Source organism: Haliotis rubra, unplaced genomic scaffold (assembly GCF_003918875.1).
Source record: "Haliotis rubra isolate DU_JTF1 unplaced genomic scaffold, ASM391887v1 Scf1104, whole genome shotgun sequence".
Taxonomy (NCBI): Eukaryota; Metazoa; Mollusca; class Gastropoda; order Lepetellida; family Haliotidae; genus Haliotis; species Haliotis rubra.
The window spans coordinates 15,505-31,383 of record NW_025765009.1 but is presented as its reverse complement, the minus strand read 5'-3'; the positions used below and the strand labels follow the sequence as shown (position 1 = coordinate 31,383).

Below are 15,879 nucleotides of genomic sequence, written 5' to 3'. Positions count from 1 at the left end.
TGGGAATATAAAGATGAAGGAATTATAAGCTCAACCTCGCAATGACGCAAAACATTTTGTAAAGTTAACATTGATCAGAGTAAATAATACTGTAATTCTTACTTTCAATGGGAAATGGATTATAATTCATTTATAATTAAAGCATAATGGAATAGGAATAGACCAAACATATAAAGGTTACCTGGGAATGTGGTCGAAACGGGAAAAAGCCTTGTTTAAAATAACCTCCCAGCATTACTTAGACTTGTAGTAACACCTTACTTATAACGTAGAGTTACGTGAGGCTAAACACTACGACTGTGGTCACCCCTTACCTATAACATGGAGTTACAGTAGACTGAACACTACGACTGTCGTGACTCCTTACCTATGACATGGAGTTACAGTAGACTGAACACTACGACTGTCGTGACTCCTTACCTATGACATGGAGTTACAGTAGACTAAACACTACGACTGTCGTCACTCCTTACCCATGACATAGAGTTACAGTAGACTGAACACTACGACTGTCGTGACTCCTTACCCATGACATAGAGTTACAGTAGACTGAACACTACGACTGTCGTGACTCCTTACCTATGACATGGAGTTACAGTAGACTGAACACTACGACTGTCGTGACTCCTTACCTATGACATGGAGTTACAGTAGACTAAACACTACGACTGTCGTCACTCCTTACCCATGACATAGAGTTACAGCAGACTGAACACCACGACTGTCGTGACTCCTTACCCATGACATAGAGTTACAGTAGACTGAACACTACGACTGTCGTGACTCCTTACCCATGACATAGAGTTACAGTAGACTGAACTCTACGACTGTGGTCACTCCTTACCCATGACATAGAGTTACAGTAGACTGAACACTACGACTGTCGTCACTCCTTACCCATGACATAGAGTTACAGTAGACTGAATACTACGACTGTCGTGACTCCTTACCCATGACATAGAGTTACAGTAGACTGAACTCTACGACTGTGGTCACTCCTTACCCATGACATAGAGTTACAGTAGACTGAACTCTACGACTGTGGTCACTCCTTACCCATGACATAGAGTTACAGTAGACTGAACACTACGACTGTCGTCACTCCTTACCCATGACATAGAGTTACAGTAGACTGAATACTACGACTGTCGTGACTCCTTTTGACCATGACATAGAGTTACAGTAGACTGAACACTACGACTGTCGTGACTCCTTACCTATGACATAGAGTCACAGTAGACTGAACACTACGACTGTGGTGACTCCTTACCCATGACATAGAGTTACAGTAGACTGAACACTACGACTGTCGTGACTCCTTACCTATGACATAGAGTCACAGCAGACTGAACACCACGACTGTCGTGACTCCTTACCCATGACATAGAGTTACAGTAGACTGAACACTACGACTGTCGTGACTCCTTACCCATGACACAGAGTTACAGTAGACTAAACACTACGACTGTGGTCACTCCTTACCCACGACATGGAGTTACAGTAGACTGAACACTGCGACTGTCGTCACTCCTTACCCATGACATAGAGTTACAGTAGACCGAACACTACGACTGTGGTCACTCCTTACCTATGACATAGAGTCACAGTAGACTGAACACTACGACTGTCGTGACTCCTTACCCATGACATAGAGTTACAGTAGACTGAACACTACAACTGTCGTGACTCCTTACCCATGACATAGAGTTACAGTAGACTGAACACTACGACTGTGGTCACTCCTTACCTATGACATGGAGTTACAGTAGACTGAATACTACGACTGTCGTGACTCCTTACCCATGACATAGAGTTACAGTAGACTGAACACTACGACTGTCGTGACTCCTTACCTATGACATAGAGTTACAGTAGACTGAACACTACGACTGTCGTCACTCCTTACCCATGACATAGAGTTACAGTAGACTGAACACTACGACTGTCGTCACTCCTTACCTATGACATAGGGGGCATTTAAGAGATATGAGCTTGACGACTTTGGCTTAAGGTATGTCACGTCATAAAAGCGAGTGAGTATGGTTTTACGCCGTTTTAGCAATAACCCATTCCACCCACTGCCCCTGATTACCTGGTCTGTCTGTCTGTCTGTATGTGTATGTTGTTGCTTGTGTATATGCGTTGTTATACGCCCCACGCCCCACGTCTGCGAGCTGAACTACCCGATCCATCATGTCGCCTCTTACGAAAATCATACTTGGGACCAATTCTAATTCAGAATTCCCATGGCGAAGTGACTTCTGTAGCAATGACTGTCAATATCCCGGCCATCTTGTATCGTGTAAAAACTTTGTCAAAGCTATGGAATCCTAGAAGGGACATTGTCGATTTGTCTCATTGTTGCCCTGACAAAAGAAGTAAAGAGTGTCAACATTAAGCAAAGCGAGACAATGCAACAATGCAACAACGCGATAATGTCCTTTCTAGGATTCCATACGAACCATTTCAAATCTATATCTACAATGCATGCAAACTATTTTCACAGAAAGCACGTATGTTCAAGTGCAGGCATCTTACATTTTGAAACGTGGTCTATGGTTTTCACCAAGTATCAGCAAATAATTGATCCACATTTGGAGTCGTCCGACAGTATGGTTTATGTGTGTAACACTCAGTGATATCAGTAGCTACGCAGACAAATAACATTTTCCATCAACATTGACATAACTTGAAGTTCGTGATACGTTTAAAACACATCCGTTCTGCCTATTGATTCCAACTCGTCCCCTACAATGTCTTTTTACCATGCATTGTCTCTGATGCTCAGTCTGTGGACTGCGAATGTTTTCTCAGTTGATACGACCTCAGAGTCAATATCTTATTTTCTCGACGATATATGTGTATGAATTCATTGTCAAAATCAAAAGCGTGACGTTATGGTCGAATTCTGCTTTGGTTAACACAGTGTATTCCAGACATACATCAATTCATCTGGAGTTTAATTGGTGCTTTACGGTATAAGATAAATGTTGAGATCGATTAAAGTGAATCTCAGAAGTCTAATCATCGGATGTCAGATTAAACAGTGTGGGAAGGCAGTACAGAGCTGAGAAATACGACAGTATGGTGAAATGCTGGACGATATCGTCATGCTGCACTATCCTGTACCAAACCCTGATGGTAAGTGAAAAGCATCACTTCCTCCAGGGTATATTGTGTTTACCAATTTGGTATTATTCAGACAATGCCAGGCTTGTCAAAAAATTATTTTTACCAAAGCTAGTTTTCCCTGGTACTCTTAAAGACACATTTTGCTTAAATATTACCAATTCAGTCACGGTTCCACCCTTAAAGGCCAGCTGCATTGTGCCCATGTACAAAGCGACTTTAGCGCTGAGATGACCGTGACTTGATAATTTAGCAAGGACCTACGACAGTCTAAGGGCTTATGTTATTTTGTACAGGGGAAGCCTGGACGCCTTTTAGAATTGGTTGACAATAGTCTGAAGATGATTTTCCTGGTGGGTTATCAGGGCGCAGTCGTTAGCAAATAATGCTTCTGTGACGAGTTTCTTCAGAGATTTTGGCTCTGAGACGACGAAGATCAAACATGAGACATCCAAACGGAACCTGACGTAGGCATTCGACAAAGGTATTCTGAAAACAGTCATTCGACACGATCAACAAAGAGTCACTGTGTGTCGCATTTTAGAAACTGGGTTGCCCGGCGAAGTTCACAAACTGATCCATTTGCTTCACGCGTCATGACATAAGAAGTAATGTCGGACGGAGAGCCGTCTGCGAAATCAGGATCTCAAATGGCGGGAAACAAGGCTCTGTCCTCACCACGGTGTTGTTGTATACTGTCGAGGACTTCGACCTCTGCCACCTGTTAGGTTAGGAACTATTAGGATGGCTCACTGTTTGATCTTGAATACCAGAGTGGCACTCATAAAGCACAGGTTTGTACGACACACGGGTGTAGGTTTGACTTAATAGGCTTAAAATTGAAGATCAGGCAAAGTTTAAATATACTCTCTCAAAAAAGAAACTCATACACGATTTTTGACTGCAATTTAGTCTTTATTTTTATTCATCGTATGGAATTTAATGGCAAATGTAATTCAAAGAGATTTCACTTGGGAAATGTCACAGTACCACTGTTTGATTAGAGCTCGAGAAAAGTCAGTTAGTGGGTCACATACAGACGTTTGGTGGCGCTGAAGTCAGTACCTTATGTGCCCACATTTGGCTTTCAGAACTGCGCGACATCGTCCCGGCATGGGACGAATTAGTCTTTGGATCCGATGTTGCTGCATCGTAGACCGGAGAGCGTGATATATTTACAAAATGACCCCACGAATATTCATTAGCCAGTCGGGCCAGTCACGGTGGAGATTTACTGGCCCGACTGGATTTTTACTAGCCACAGGCTAGCAGGCTAGTGGCTAATTCGCACACCGTATGCAGTATGTGGTATATGTGGTATTCTGCACTTTGTAGTATGCAATATGGGACAAGCAGTATCATTCCATACGTGTGAAATCTGGATTTTTGTTTCTTATGGAGACAGGTTTTGTTATTTGGAGACGCGTTTTGCCTATTTGGAGACACATTTTTTAGAATTTGCGTCAGGTTTTATTTCTTTGGAGACACATTTTGTTTATCTCGAGTAAACTTTTGTCTGTGCGAAGACACATTTTGTTTATTTGGAAACAGGAAACTTTCTTTGAGCAAAACGTTTTGAAGCAGTGAACGATAGTTTTGTGTCTCTAAACAAAATCCCAGCACACGTCCATGCCCCTATTTGTATAAGGCTCTGAATGTTTATGATATTACTCTTACGTTATACTGTACTATACTATTTTACCCTGCAGGTCGTGCTCCTAATCGGCCTGTGTCCAGGGAGTGCCGACACAGGTAACTATTGGTAACAGTAACGTGCAGCGTCCTTTAATAAATACGAGGGGCGGCATACAGGGGGCGGTGGGGTAGCCTAGTGGTTAAAGCGTTCGGTCGTCACGCCGAAGACCCAGGTTCGATTCCCACATGGGTATCAATGTGCGAAGCCTATTTCTGGTGTCCCCCGCCGTAATATTGCTGGAATATTGCTTAAAGCGGCGGAAAACCATACTCACTCACTCACTAATGTAAACGCGTAACTTACACATCCTTATCCTTTACTGTAGTAGTGAAGCATACACTCTAATAATGCCACTCAAAGACGTTGCTATAACAACAGCATTGTGGAACAAAGCATACTGCATTTATGAACTTCGTTGTTAATGAACTAGAGTGAGTGAGTGAGTATGGTTTTACGCCGCTTTTAGCAATATTCCAGCAATATCACGGCGGGGGACACCAGAAATGGGCTTCACACATTGTGCCCATGTGGGGATTCGAACCCGGGTCTTCGGCTTGACGAGCGGACGCTTTAACCACTAGGCTACCCCACCGCCCCTAATGAACTAGAATATGACAAGCACTTTAAAGGTTTTGAGTTACAAGTTCTGTGTTTCACACCAATAAAACATTATTTGAAGATGATGTCAGAGATGTTATGTCCCGAAGTTGCCTCGTGGCTGCCCAAAACGTTCTCGATAGCTTACTTATCCCCATACCATAAACTATGTTTATAACGAACACTCTCATAGCCAACTGACGGATATATCGAACTTTTTCCCGACGACTTGTTGTATATTCTGGCCGAAATGCGTATAACGAAATACAGTAATAAAGCAATAAAGCCCCTTTGACTTCGTTATAACCGTAGTTTACTTTGTATAAGACCCGTGAAGATCCGGGTTAGAATTGATCTTCAGTAACCCATGCTTGTTGGAAGAGGTGACTAACGGGATCGGGTGGTTAGGCTCGCTGACTTGGTTGACACATATCATCGTTTCCTAATTACGTAGAACGATGCTCATGCTGTTGATCACTGGATTGTCTTGTCCAAACTCGATTATTTACAGACCGCCGCCATGTAGCTTGAATATTGCTGAGTGCGGCGTAAAACTAAACTCACTCACTACTCTATATAGTTCACTTCGTTCCAGAAATTACTGGAAAAATAGATTCGTTAGTACCATTGAAAAATTTGTTTTGTGGTAGTTGACTCTTCCGTTCAGAGATTAGATAATCACACAGGCGAAACAAAGATACGGTTGAAAAATGGATATGAAGATAAAATTTCAAACGATATTAAGCTGAAAAGTGACGCCGAAATAGTGCAATGTCCAAAATACAACAATTATACCCGTATCGAAAACATCACTATGGAACGACCATTTCATGTTAGATTTCATTTCAAACAACGAATTGGATGTATTCTTTCTCTTCCCGGGCTGTGTATCTGAATTGTCACAGTGACAGTACCATATTCTGTCTCTAAGAAACCCCCAAGTTCCTGTTTGTCTCGTACTACGGATAACTCGAGGATATCGAACACTTCGAGTCAGTGATGTATATTCACCGTCCTGTTTCACCGATGCCGTGTCTTTAACTCGCCAGCTCCAACGATGTTCATGACGTCATTGACCCTGATTCAGGAAGAGTACTCGTGGAACACAGGCTTGGCGCTGTGTGGGAAGGGCTACGGGAGCCTTCTCAACGTCCTGGATCAAACTATGCAGAATGTTTTAGTTCAGATGCACTCTGTTTTACAGTTCGGGTAAGTGTCGATAACAATGATGATATGTTTTAATAACGTGTGAAAGACACATGGCATATCCTCGCACGTCTTTGACAACTGGATGTAGGATAATAGGCTTGAAGGAAAACCAAGTTCTGTGGATAGTCAACTTCTATTGCAATGAGTGTGATGTTTCCGTGTTAGCACCTACAAGGAAATCCAAGTTGTATGAAGGGAAACTAAGTTGTATGAAGGGAAATCAAGTTCTATGAAGGGAAACCAAGTTCTATGAAGGGAAACTAAGTTCTATGAAGGGAAACCAAGTTCTATGAAGGGAAACTAAGTTCTATGAAGGGGAAACCAAGTTCTATGAAGGGAAACCAAGTTCTATGAAGGGATACTAAGTTCTATGAAGGGAAACCAAGTTCTATGAAGGGAAACCAAGTTCTATGAAGGGAAACCATGTTCTATGGATAGTCAACTTCTTTATTTCAATGAGTGCGACGTTTCCGTGTTAGCACCTACACCGAAACGTCGCACTCATCGCAATACAGAAGTTGACTATCCGTAGAACTTGGTTTTCCTTCATAGAACTTGGGTTTTACAACTTATAAAATTCCTCTCAAAGAAGATAATAGACTTAACGTATATACGCAGCACAATGTATACGGTACACCTGGACACACCCCAACAAGTCAAAACATTGATTACACAACAGTCTCCTGCTGATTGGGTTCCGTCCTATTGCGCAACTTAGTACAATAACCGGTCCAGAATTTTGAGACTAACTCATTCAACTGGATATATAAATATTAATCAGTATTATTTGATACATCTAATCACTTATATATTTCACCACTACGTTCCTTCTAATCCTTGCAAACACGTCGTGCTCTGTCGTAGAGCGTGCTCTGACAAACGGAAATCTGGAAATCGTGGAATCTCAAAACGAGGCTCTGCCGCTAGAGAATTTGGACGGTCTTGTACGACCTTGATATTATATCAAATCACTTTGTTCGTTACAAAATACACTCAATAAGCGCAAGGAACACACAATAAGTGTTACCAGTCAGCCAGATGAATTATGAATCATTTTGAGACCTCTTCAAACAGGAACAGTCTGTGACGTCTTAGTTAAAATCATGCTGCGTAAACCTCGTCATAAAATATATACTTTTTTAAAGATTACAATTAAAATTAATTTGTAGATACCATTTTCTTATGAAACAAGGAATTGGAATGTCGTGCAACTATAGTTGTTTGTAGAGTCTCTTTTCACTTTCACACGAGAAAATTTGGGTCAGCTGAAAAGTTGGTCACTGTCTGAATTAGTTCATGAGACTCATGTTTCGGTTTGGTTTTGAAACGTAGCACAATGTATACAGTGCATCTGGTCATACAAAACACAGGGGATAATTGTTCTCTTGATCCCCGAGTGTAAACAAACGAAGTACAATGTATATCCTACATCTGGACACACCCAAAAGACCATTACATGAAATAAGTCCCAAGACCCTGGCAGATGCACTATATACCTTGAAGCTAGTATTTGCCGTTACAAGCGCCAGGTGAGGTGGAGTAGCCTAATGGTTAAGCGTCCGCTCGTCACGCCGATGGCCCGGGTTCGATTCCCAACGTGGGTACAATGTGTGAAGCCCCATTTCTAGTGTCCCCAGCCGTGACATTGCTGGAATATTGCTTAAAGCGGCATGAAACCCAAACTCGCTCGTTACAAGACCTTATGGTAAGGATTAATTTTCCTTTCGAGCACATCTGGTAATTTTCAGTTGAAAGGTTATTACAAATTAAACTAATTTTCCTTTCTGAAACAGAAGCGACATGTGGATTGGCTTGCATTTACGGGGCCTGGATAGCACAAATGGATACTATTGGTCGAATTGTCAACCACTGCAGTCTGATTGGACCAACTGGAACTCGAAACCGTTATCAACCAGTAACAAACTATGTGTGCTGTTATCAGAAAGATTCCTCACATGGTACACGGAAAGTTGCTGGAAGGGTCTGGAGATCCTATGTGCCAAATCTCAAGGTATGAGCGTCACATTTCTTACTATCTCATTTGAACATAATATCAATTTAGTGAGTGGGATATTTGCGCCAATATTTCAGTTTTACCACGAAAATGATATATACTATAAAGAACAATAATTATTCTGTAAACCGGTACCGGGATAAACATCACCGGTAATTACCGCCGGTAAAGCACCACCGTTGTAATTTGCACCCGTAAACACCACTGGTAAACACCACCGGTAATTTGAACACGTAAACACCACCAGCAAACACCCACTAGTAAACACCACCAGTAAGCACCAGTAAACACCACCGGTAATTTGCGTTTAGTAAACACCACCAGTAATTTGCACCGTAAACACCACCAGTAAACACTAGTAAACAGCACCAGTAAGCACCACAGCTGTAAACAACACCGGTAAACTGCACTAGTAAACACCACCGGTAATTTGCACTAGTAAACACCACCAGTAATTTGCACTAGTAAACACCACCGGTACATTACACCTGTAAACACCATCGGTAAGCACCACTAGTAAACACCACCAGTAAGCACCACTAGTAAACACCACCAGTAAACTCCACTAGTAAACACCACCAGTAAACGCCACTAGTAAACACCACCAGTAAGCACCACTAGTAAACACCACCAGTAAGCACCACTAGTAAACACCACCAGTAAGCACCACTAGTAAACACCACCAGTAAACTCCACTAGTAAACACCACCAGTAAGCACCACTAGTAAACACCACCAGTAAACTCCACTAGTAAAGCTTGATATTGCTAGAGTGTTGTTAAAAGCGACGTAAAACTAAACTCACTCACTTTATTACAGGGACGTGCACATACGAGTTGAAAGAAGAACAGACATGCAGTTTGGATGTTCCAAAGAAGAGCGTGAATGCGACAACATTGGTAGACTGTGAGGAACTGTGTAATACAGAAGTAAATGGCGGCAATGTGTGTTGGGCCTATATATTCCACCGTGACTACAACACATGCCAACTGATATTTGGTTCGAATCCTTATTTCTGCGAGAACGACGTCGAACGAAATGAGAAATGTATCTTAGGACTAAGAAGATGTTTCAATTGTAAGTTATTCTTCTTTCAACACAGTTTGTGATGCGATTCCACTTCCAAGAGAACAGTTGTAGTCAAACCAGGCTTCGTAATCCTCACAATCTGGTTTTAGAACACACGATTAACCACCGGATCCTGGTACGACTAAGTGACGCAACTCCACATAGCGAGTTGTGTCGCCTAACACTATCGTGATCACGGAAGTCATCTGGTACCTCAGCGGTAACATGCGTGTGGGAATTACGTTAAATCAGTTCTTTCCATTATAACATACAGCATGGACTATGGGGGCAGTGGAGCAGGCTAGTGGTTAATGCGTTCGCTGTCACACCGAACTCACGGGTTCGATTTCTCAGATTCGTACAATGAATGATGTTCATTTCTAGCATCCCCGCCGTGATAATGATGAAATATTGCTAAAAGCGGCGAAAACCATAATTCACTCTCAATCACATCACTTCGGTGTTCAAGAAAGGTTTTTGTCAACCTATTTGGACTTACATTCTGTTTCAGTCAGTAGAGTAAGTCTGGTAGGTGCTGAGGATAGCGAAATCGATGATCCTTTGCTGACGTGTCCTGAATCGACATCATCCGGTACAGCTACTACGACGTTCACTACGTCTTTGGACAAGGACACCATCGCAACCCCTCCTTCTTTCTCGACCATTACATATATGTCCAGTCCTGACACAAGCACTATGGTCACTTCCATATCTGACCAAAGCGCTACAGCCAGTTCCGCTCCTAGAACAAGCACCACAACGAGATCCTCTTCTGACACAAGCACGACAGGAAGACCCTTTCCTGAGACAAGCACCACAACGAGATCCTCTCCTGACACAAGCACAACAACGACATCCTCTCCTGACACAACCACCACAACGAGATCCTCTCCTGACACAAGCACAACAGGAAGATCCTTTCCTGAGACAAGCACCACAACGAGATCCTCTCCTGACACAACCACCACAACGACATCCTCTCCTGACACAAGCACAACAACGACATCCTCTTCTGACACAAGCACCACAGGAAGATCCTCTCCTGACACAAGCACAACAACGACATCCTCTCCTGACACAACCACCACAACGACATCCTCTTCTGACACAAGCACCACAGGAAGATCCTCTTCTGACACAAGCACCACAACGACATCCACTCCTGACACAAGCACAACAGTAACATCTTCTGACACAACCACCACAGGAAGATCCTCTCCAGACACAAGCACTACAGCCTTCTCTGCCTCCCCCACCAGTTCCACGAATTCCACGCCTACCACAACTGTTCTTTCAAGCATGCCTACTCCTGGTGTATCTCAAGGTGCTCCGAATGAAACTGGTAGGATTTACGTTTTGTCGTTTTTGTTGAAATATATAGTGTATTGAAATGAATCGATCGACCACTTAATATTCTCAACGGTGTGTTTTACGCAGCCAGTTAGCAGTCATCGTCTTATAAACATCACCTACACAAGTAAATGTGAGTGAGCATGGCTGGGTTTACACTGCTGTTAGCAATATTCTAGTAATATCACGGCCGGGTACACAAAACGTATACTTCACATAGTGTACCCATATGGGAATCGGAAACCCGGGTCTTCGGCGTGACGAGCGGACGCTTTAACCACAAGGCTACCCACCGCCCCTCAAGTAATAGTCGGTCGGTTGCCTGTACGGACTTGACATCATGATGATTACCCCTGTTTCTGGCGTTATAATTGACACTTCATTCATTCGTAACCCTCGTGTCATTCCGGCGAAGCCGGATGGCGATAGTACCCTCTCCATTCGTCATCACTCGCGCCCTTTCCGTAACCTCCAGAGAGACTCGTCCCCACTCGATACTTGTTATGTGCGAAAATACGACAAACCAATCAGAACGCGTAAATGAAGCGCGGTGCTTTGATAAAATAATACTTAAAATCGTTTATGGCATTATGGCATTGTTTAAAGAATCATGAAAATATATATCGTCATTTTGAATGTACAAAGAACGCGTAGCTAAAAGATTTTTCACTGGCTATTATGAAGTTTTTAATAAGAATCATGCGACTGACGGTGAGAGATTCAAATGCACGCACGTGCGTTTGTTGACATAACGCAGCCCTCTCGTGGCCATGTTCACGACTATTTCAAAGGAAAGATAACTCTGAATTTCCAAAGATGGCTACAGCTAGAAATGCCATATTTCATATTCGTGACCAACTCGTGTTATTCCGGGACAAGCCGAATAGCGACTCGTGCTTATTTAGAAAATTAACCCTCAATCGTCACCAGTCACTCGCCCCTTTCCGTAACCTCCAAGAAGATCGTTGGCTTGTCCTGAATAAGACGAGTTGGTCACGAATGTCGTGCCCTTCTGGAAGGATTTCATGACCAACTCGTGTTTTAGGCGCAGGAACATCAGAACTCCTTTCAAACAGGAACGATAACTCTATTCCTGTTTGATTCCAATGGCACTTAATATCACCGCAAAGTACTCATACATTGTGTTGCTGTTTGTGTTTTTGCTTTATTCTAAAGAATTAAACCTCCTTGGTACAACTAAAAAGAGCAACAGAGCAAAACATACATATTCTGGCGTAATTATTACCAGAGGTTCACCTTATATTTTCAATCATATATCTGAAGAGGGTTTAATAATCAACGAGTCTTCTTGGAGGTTACGGAAAGGTGCGAGTGGTGGCGAATGGAAATGTATGATATAACAAGAAAGTCACTTTAGGTACTTTTCCTATGTCGTTAATCACGGAAACAATAATGAAAATCGAATATCACAAAGAAACTATTTGACTCATTTCTACATTTTCCTACGGGCGATTTGATTGGTTTTGCCACGATTCTTGGCAATAATGGCGTACTATACAGGTACAAGTGTCTTGTAGGTCACGGAAATAGGCGAGTAGTTACGAATGACTTCACATTTTGAAACGCAAACCCATATCCCCTAATGGTGGCCAGGCTGATCAGTTGTTACAGACAAAATTTCGCCGAGCGTAACAGACGATCGGACCTGAGTGCCCATTAGCGATCAAAGCACAAGCAACAGGAGTCAATCAACGTTTACAACTCGATTGAACATCAATTCTGAGAGAGAATGGCCAATCGTCTATTTCTTATGTCGTTTTGATTTGTATTTGTTTAGCAGACGAATAAACACGAATAAAAGTCAAATACGCATCCAGTAAACATGGTATAATTCGTAGAAATCAACTGAAAATCACTATTTTGTTTGTAACAATCAAAACATGTGTCACAGTTTATTCATTCTTGGTGTCGCCAAAGCTGTAGTGTTTAAAACAAACGGATACAATTAGTATGTTTACCATCACAGGCGTTTAAAAATCACTTCCCATAGGTTGTACGTACATGAATGTCAGTTGTCATTGCCAGAAGTACAGTCTCCTACAGGGCAACTAACTCGGTAGCATCGTCGTTTTTCTGTTTGCTTTCTGCCTTAGAATATTCGTCGGTAAGTACGAAATTTGACATCTTAGAAAATATATACAGTTTGCTCTAACCCCATGTACAGTGCAATAAAATACAGTATCATATCATAACGTTAAGGATGCACGCGATACGTTAAAAACGCACACCGTGCATTTTACTATGACCGCGTACAACAGATGCGTCAATGCGATACGATCCGATGCGATGAAATTAGCTGCTGCACCTACTTTCATCGCATCGCATCGCATTGAAATCGCATGGGATTTCATTTGTGTCGTCATTATTTTGCTACAGTTTGGGGGTATTTCCCAATGATATACGCTTCACAGACAATGTTAGCGTAATTCTTTTTCATTGACATGGTGCAGCTACTATTCATAACATGACCGAGAACAACATTTGTGTTGCATTTTCTCTTTAGAAAGCATACGTTTAATATGTTTAACTTCTTTGCCAAACATACAGATGTAAATAATTGATGTTGATCAATATGAAGGATTATTTATGTATAATGAGTATTTTAGTGTACAATGGTATACGATAGTAACGCAATAGGAAAACGCATGCAGTGTGAGCGGAAAAACGCAACGCAAAGCATCGCATAGAAAATCGGACGTAGTGTGCATGCACCCTAAAACGTCATCGTGTATTTCTGAAATAACTGGTGTATTGAGTACTTCGGTGCCCGAGATTAGTGATGCAATTTGATTGTGACGTCACAGAACAACTTTTCAACGCATACATTTTTTTTACTGGCAGGAAGTAAGTTATTGTGAATGTACCAATTTTTCTTTACACATCCAAAATATATAAGACGCGTTGTTTACGTCAATAGTTTATACCTATTGCATTCAATAATCTCTGACGTCTGTTTCAGTGACGTCACGTGCAAATGCCATATGCAGTTGCATGTGTCTCAGCATCAACACAACCGGAAGTGTACAGTCTTTAACGACCTCTATGAATACCTTCTCTTGGACAAACGGAGCCTCTCGGCGTATCGACGGAAACATGAAAGTGCCGGTGATGACCGCCCATCAGCCAAGTCTCTGGGAGTAGGGGAGCCACCCTCCTCATATTTTCCCTTCTTTTCGTCCCTTGTGGCTGATCTCACCAGGGTGTTTTCGAGCTGCGTACCTGGCCTAAAATGTAAACCTTGCGTAGAAACTTCAACTAAGAGGTCCACAAGGTGATCGCCGCCATCTTACTGTTTAATGATGACACTCAGTTCCAATCGGGTTTTTCCGTTAGCAGAAATGGAATGATGATATTGCATAAAATCAAGTTCTTTCCCAGTTGATACCCGTGTTGCACTACCGGAAACATGGTTGGAAGAGGTCGTTGCAAACATTTGCCATTTAACCCTAAATGTTGTGATGTTTATATTAATTTTGTGTGTGTTTGTTTGAGAATCTCGCCATCATGCATGCCTGACTGTGTCCCATATGACATAACGTTTGATTTTGTTTAATCAGACTGGGTCGAGATTGCAGACAAACAATAATGAACCCAACCTTCCCTGTATATTTTAGTGAGAGTGTATGGTTGTTTTACGCCGCTTTTAGCAATATCACGGCGGGGACACCAGAAATGGGCTTCACACACTGTAACCATGTGGGGAATCGAACCCGCGTCTTCAGCGTGACCAGCGAACGCTTTAACCACTAGGCTACCCCACCGCCCCCTGTATATTTTACCAATACCAGCTTTATGTAAGCTCTTATGAGATAATACATCACATTTACAAACAAAAGAATACGATTTCGCTTGGGTAAAATACAGTAACGATAGTCACCGCTGAGCCCTTACAGATCCGGGTTAGAATTGGTCTTCAGCAACCCATGCTTGTCGTAAGAGGCGACTAACGGGATCCATGTGGTCATGATGGCTGATTTGGTTGACACATGTCATCGTCATTCGTGACCAACTCGTGTTATTCCGGGACCAACCGAATGCCGATCTTCCATTCCAACTACTCATGTCATTCCGGCAAGCCGGATGGCGACTCGTACCCGCTCGTGGCCATGTTCACGACTGGATCTTGTCTAAACGCACATGGGGTGAAAGAGTCTGGGACTATTTCCAAGGAAAGATAACTCAGAATTTCCAAACATGACTACTCCTAGAAACTTATAATACAACACGAAAGTCACTTCAGGTAAGTTTCTTATATATGTCGTTAACAAATAACATTAACAAGATAATGTTATTATATTCACGGAAATAATAATGAAAATCGATAATCACTAAAAACTAGTACTTGACTCATTTCACATTTTACTATTTTAGATTTGATTGGTTTGCCACGATTCTTGGCAATAATGGCGTACTATACAGGTACGAGTCTTCTTGTAGGTCATTGAAGAGGATAGTTAGTTACGAATGAGCCATCTTCTTAGAATTTACGGAAAGTGGCGAGTGGTGACGAACGGCACTGCTCCTCATATAAATTGAGAATACAATTGTTAATTACCGTATTTCCTCTAATAAGCGCCCTCTGCGCTTATTTTTCAACGGACCTCAGACCCGGCGCTTATTAAAATACCCTGTATTTTTAAAAGCGGGGATGAGTACATGAAGTTATGATTTATGGGACCATTCCTTAATATACTTATTTTTTAGACCAAGGGAGAATACATTTGCGAAAAATGCAAAGGTCTATACCCGGCGGTTATTAGAGACCCGGCGCTTATTTCTTAAAGCACTGCTTTATC

At 42.1% G+C, this 15,879-nt stretch overlaps 1 protein-coding gene across 1 annotated transcript; it reads left to right on the top strand.

Moving 5' to 3' along the window:
• The first annotated feature begins 3,073 nt into the window (after positions 1-3,073).
• Positions 3,074-14,718, top strand: LOC124287029 (mucin-5AC-like). Its single transcript, XM_046723493.1, has 7 exons — positions 3,074-3,141; positions 4,839-4,881; positions 6,472-6,631; positions 8,425-8,642; positions 9,464-9,721; positions 10,224-11,054; positions 14,043-14,718. The coding sequence occupies exons 1-7, from the start codon at positions 3,085-3,087 to the stop codon at positions 14,222-14,224; spliced, it is 1,749 nt and encodes a 582-aa protein (XP_046579449.1). The 5' UTR covers positions 3,074-3,084; the 3' UTR covers positions 14,225-14,718.
• The last annotated feature ends 1,161 nt before the right edge of the window (positions 14,719-15,879 follow it).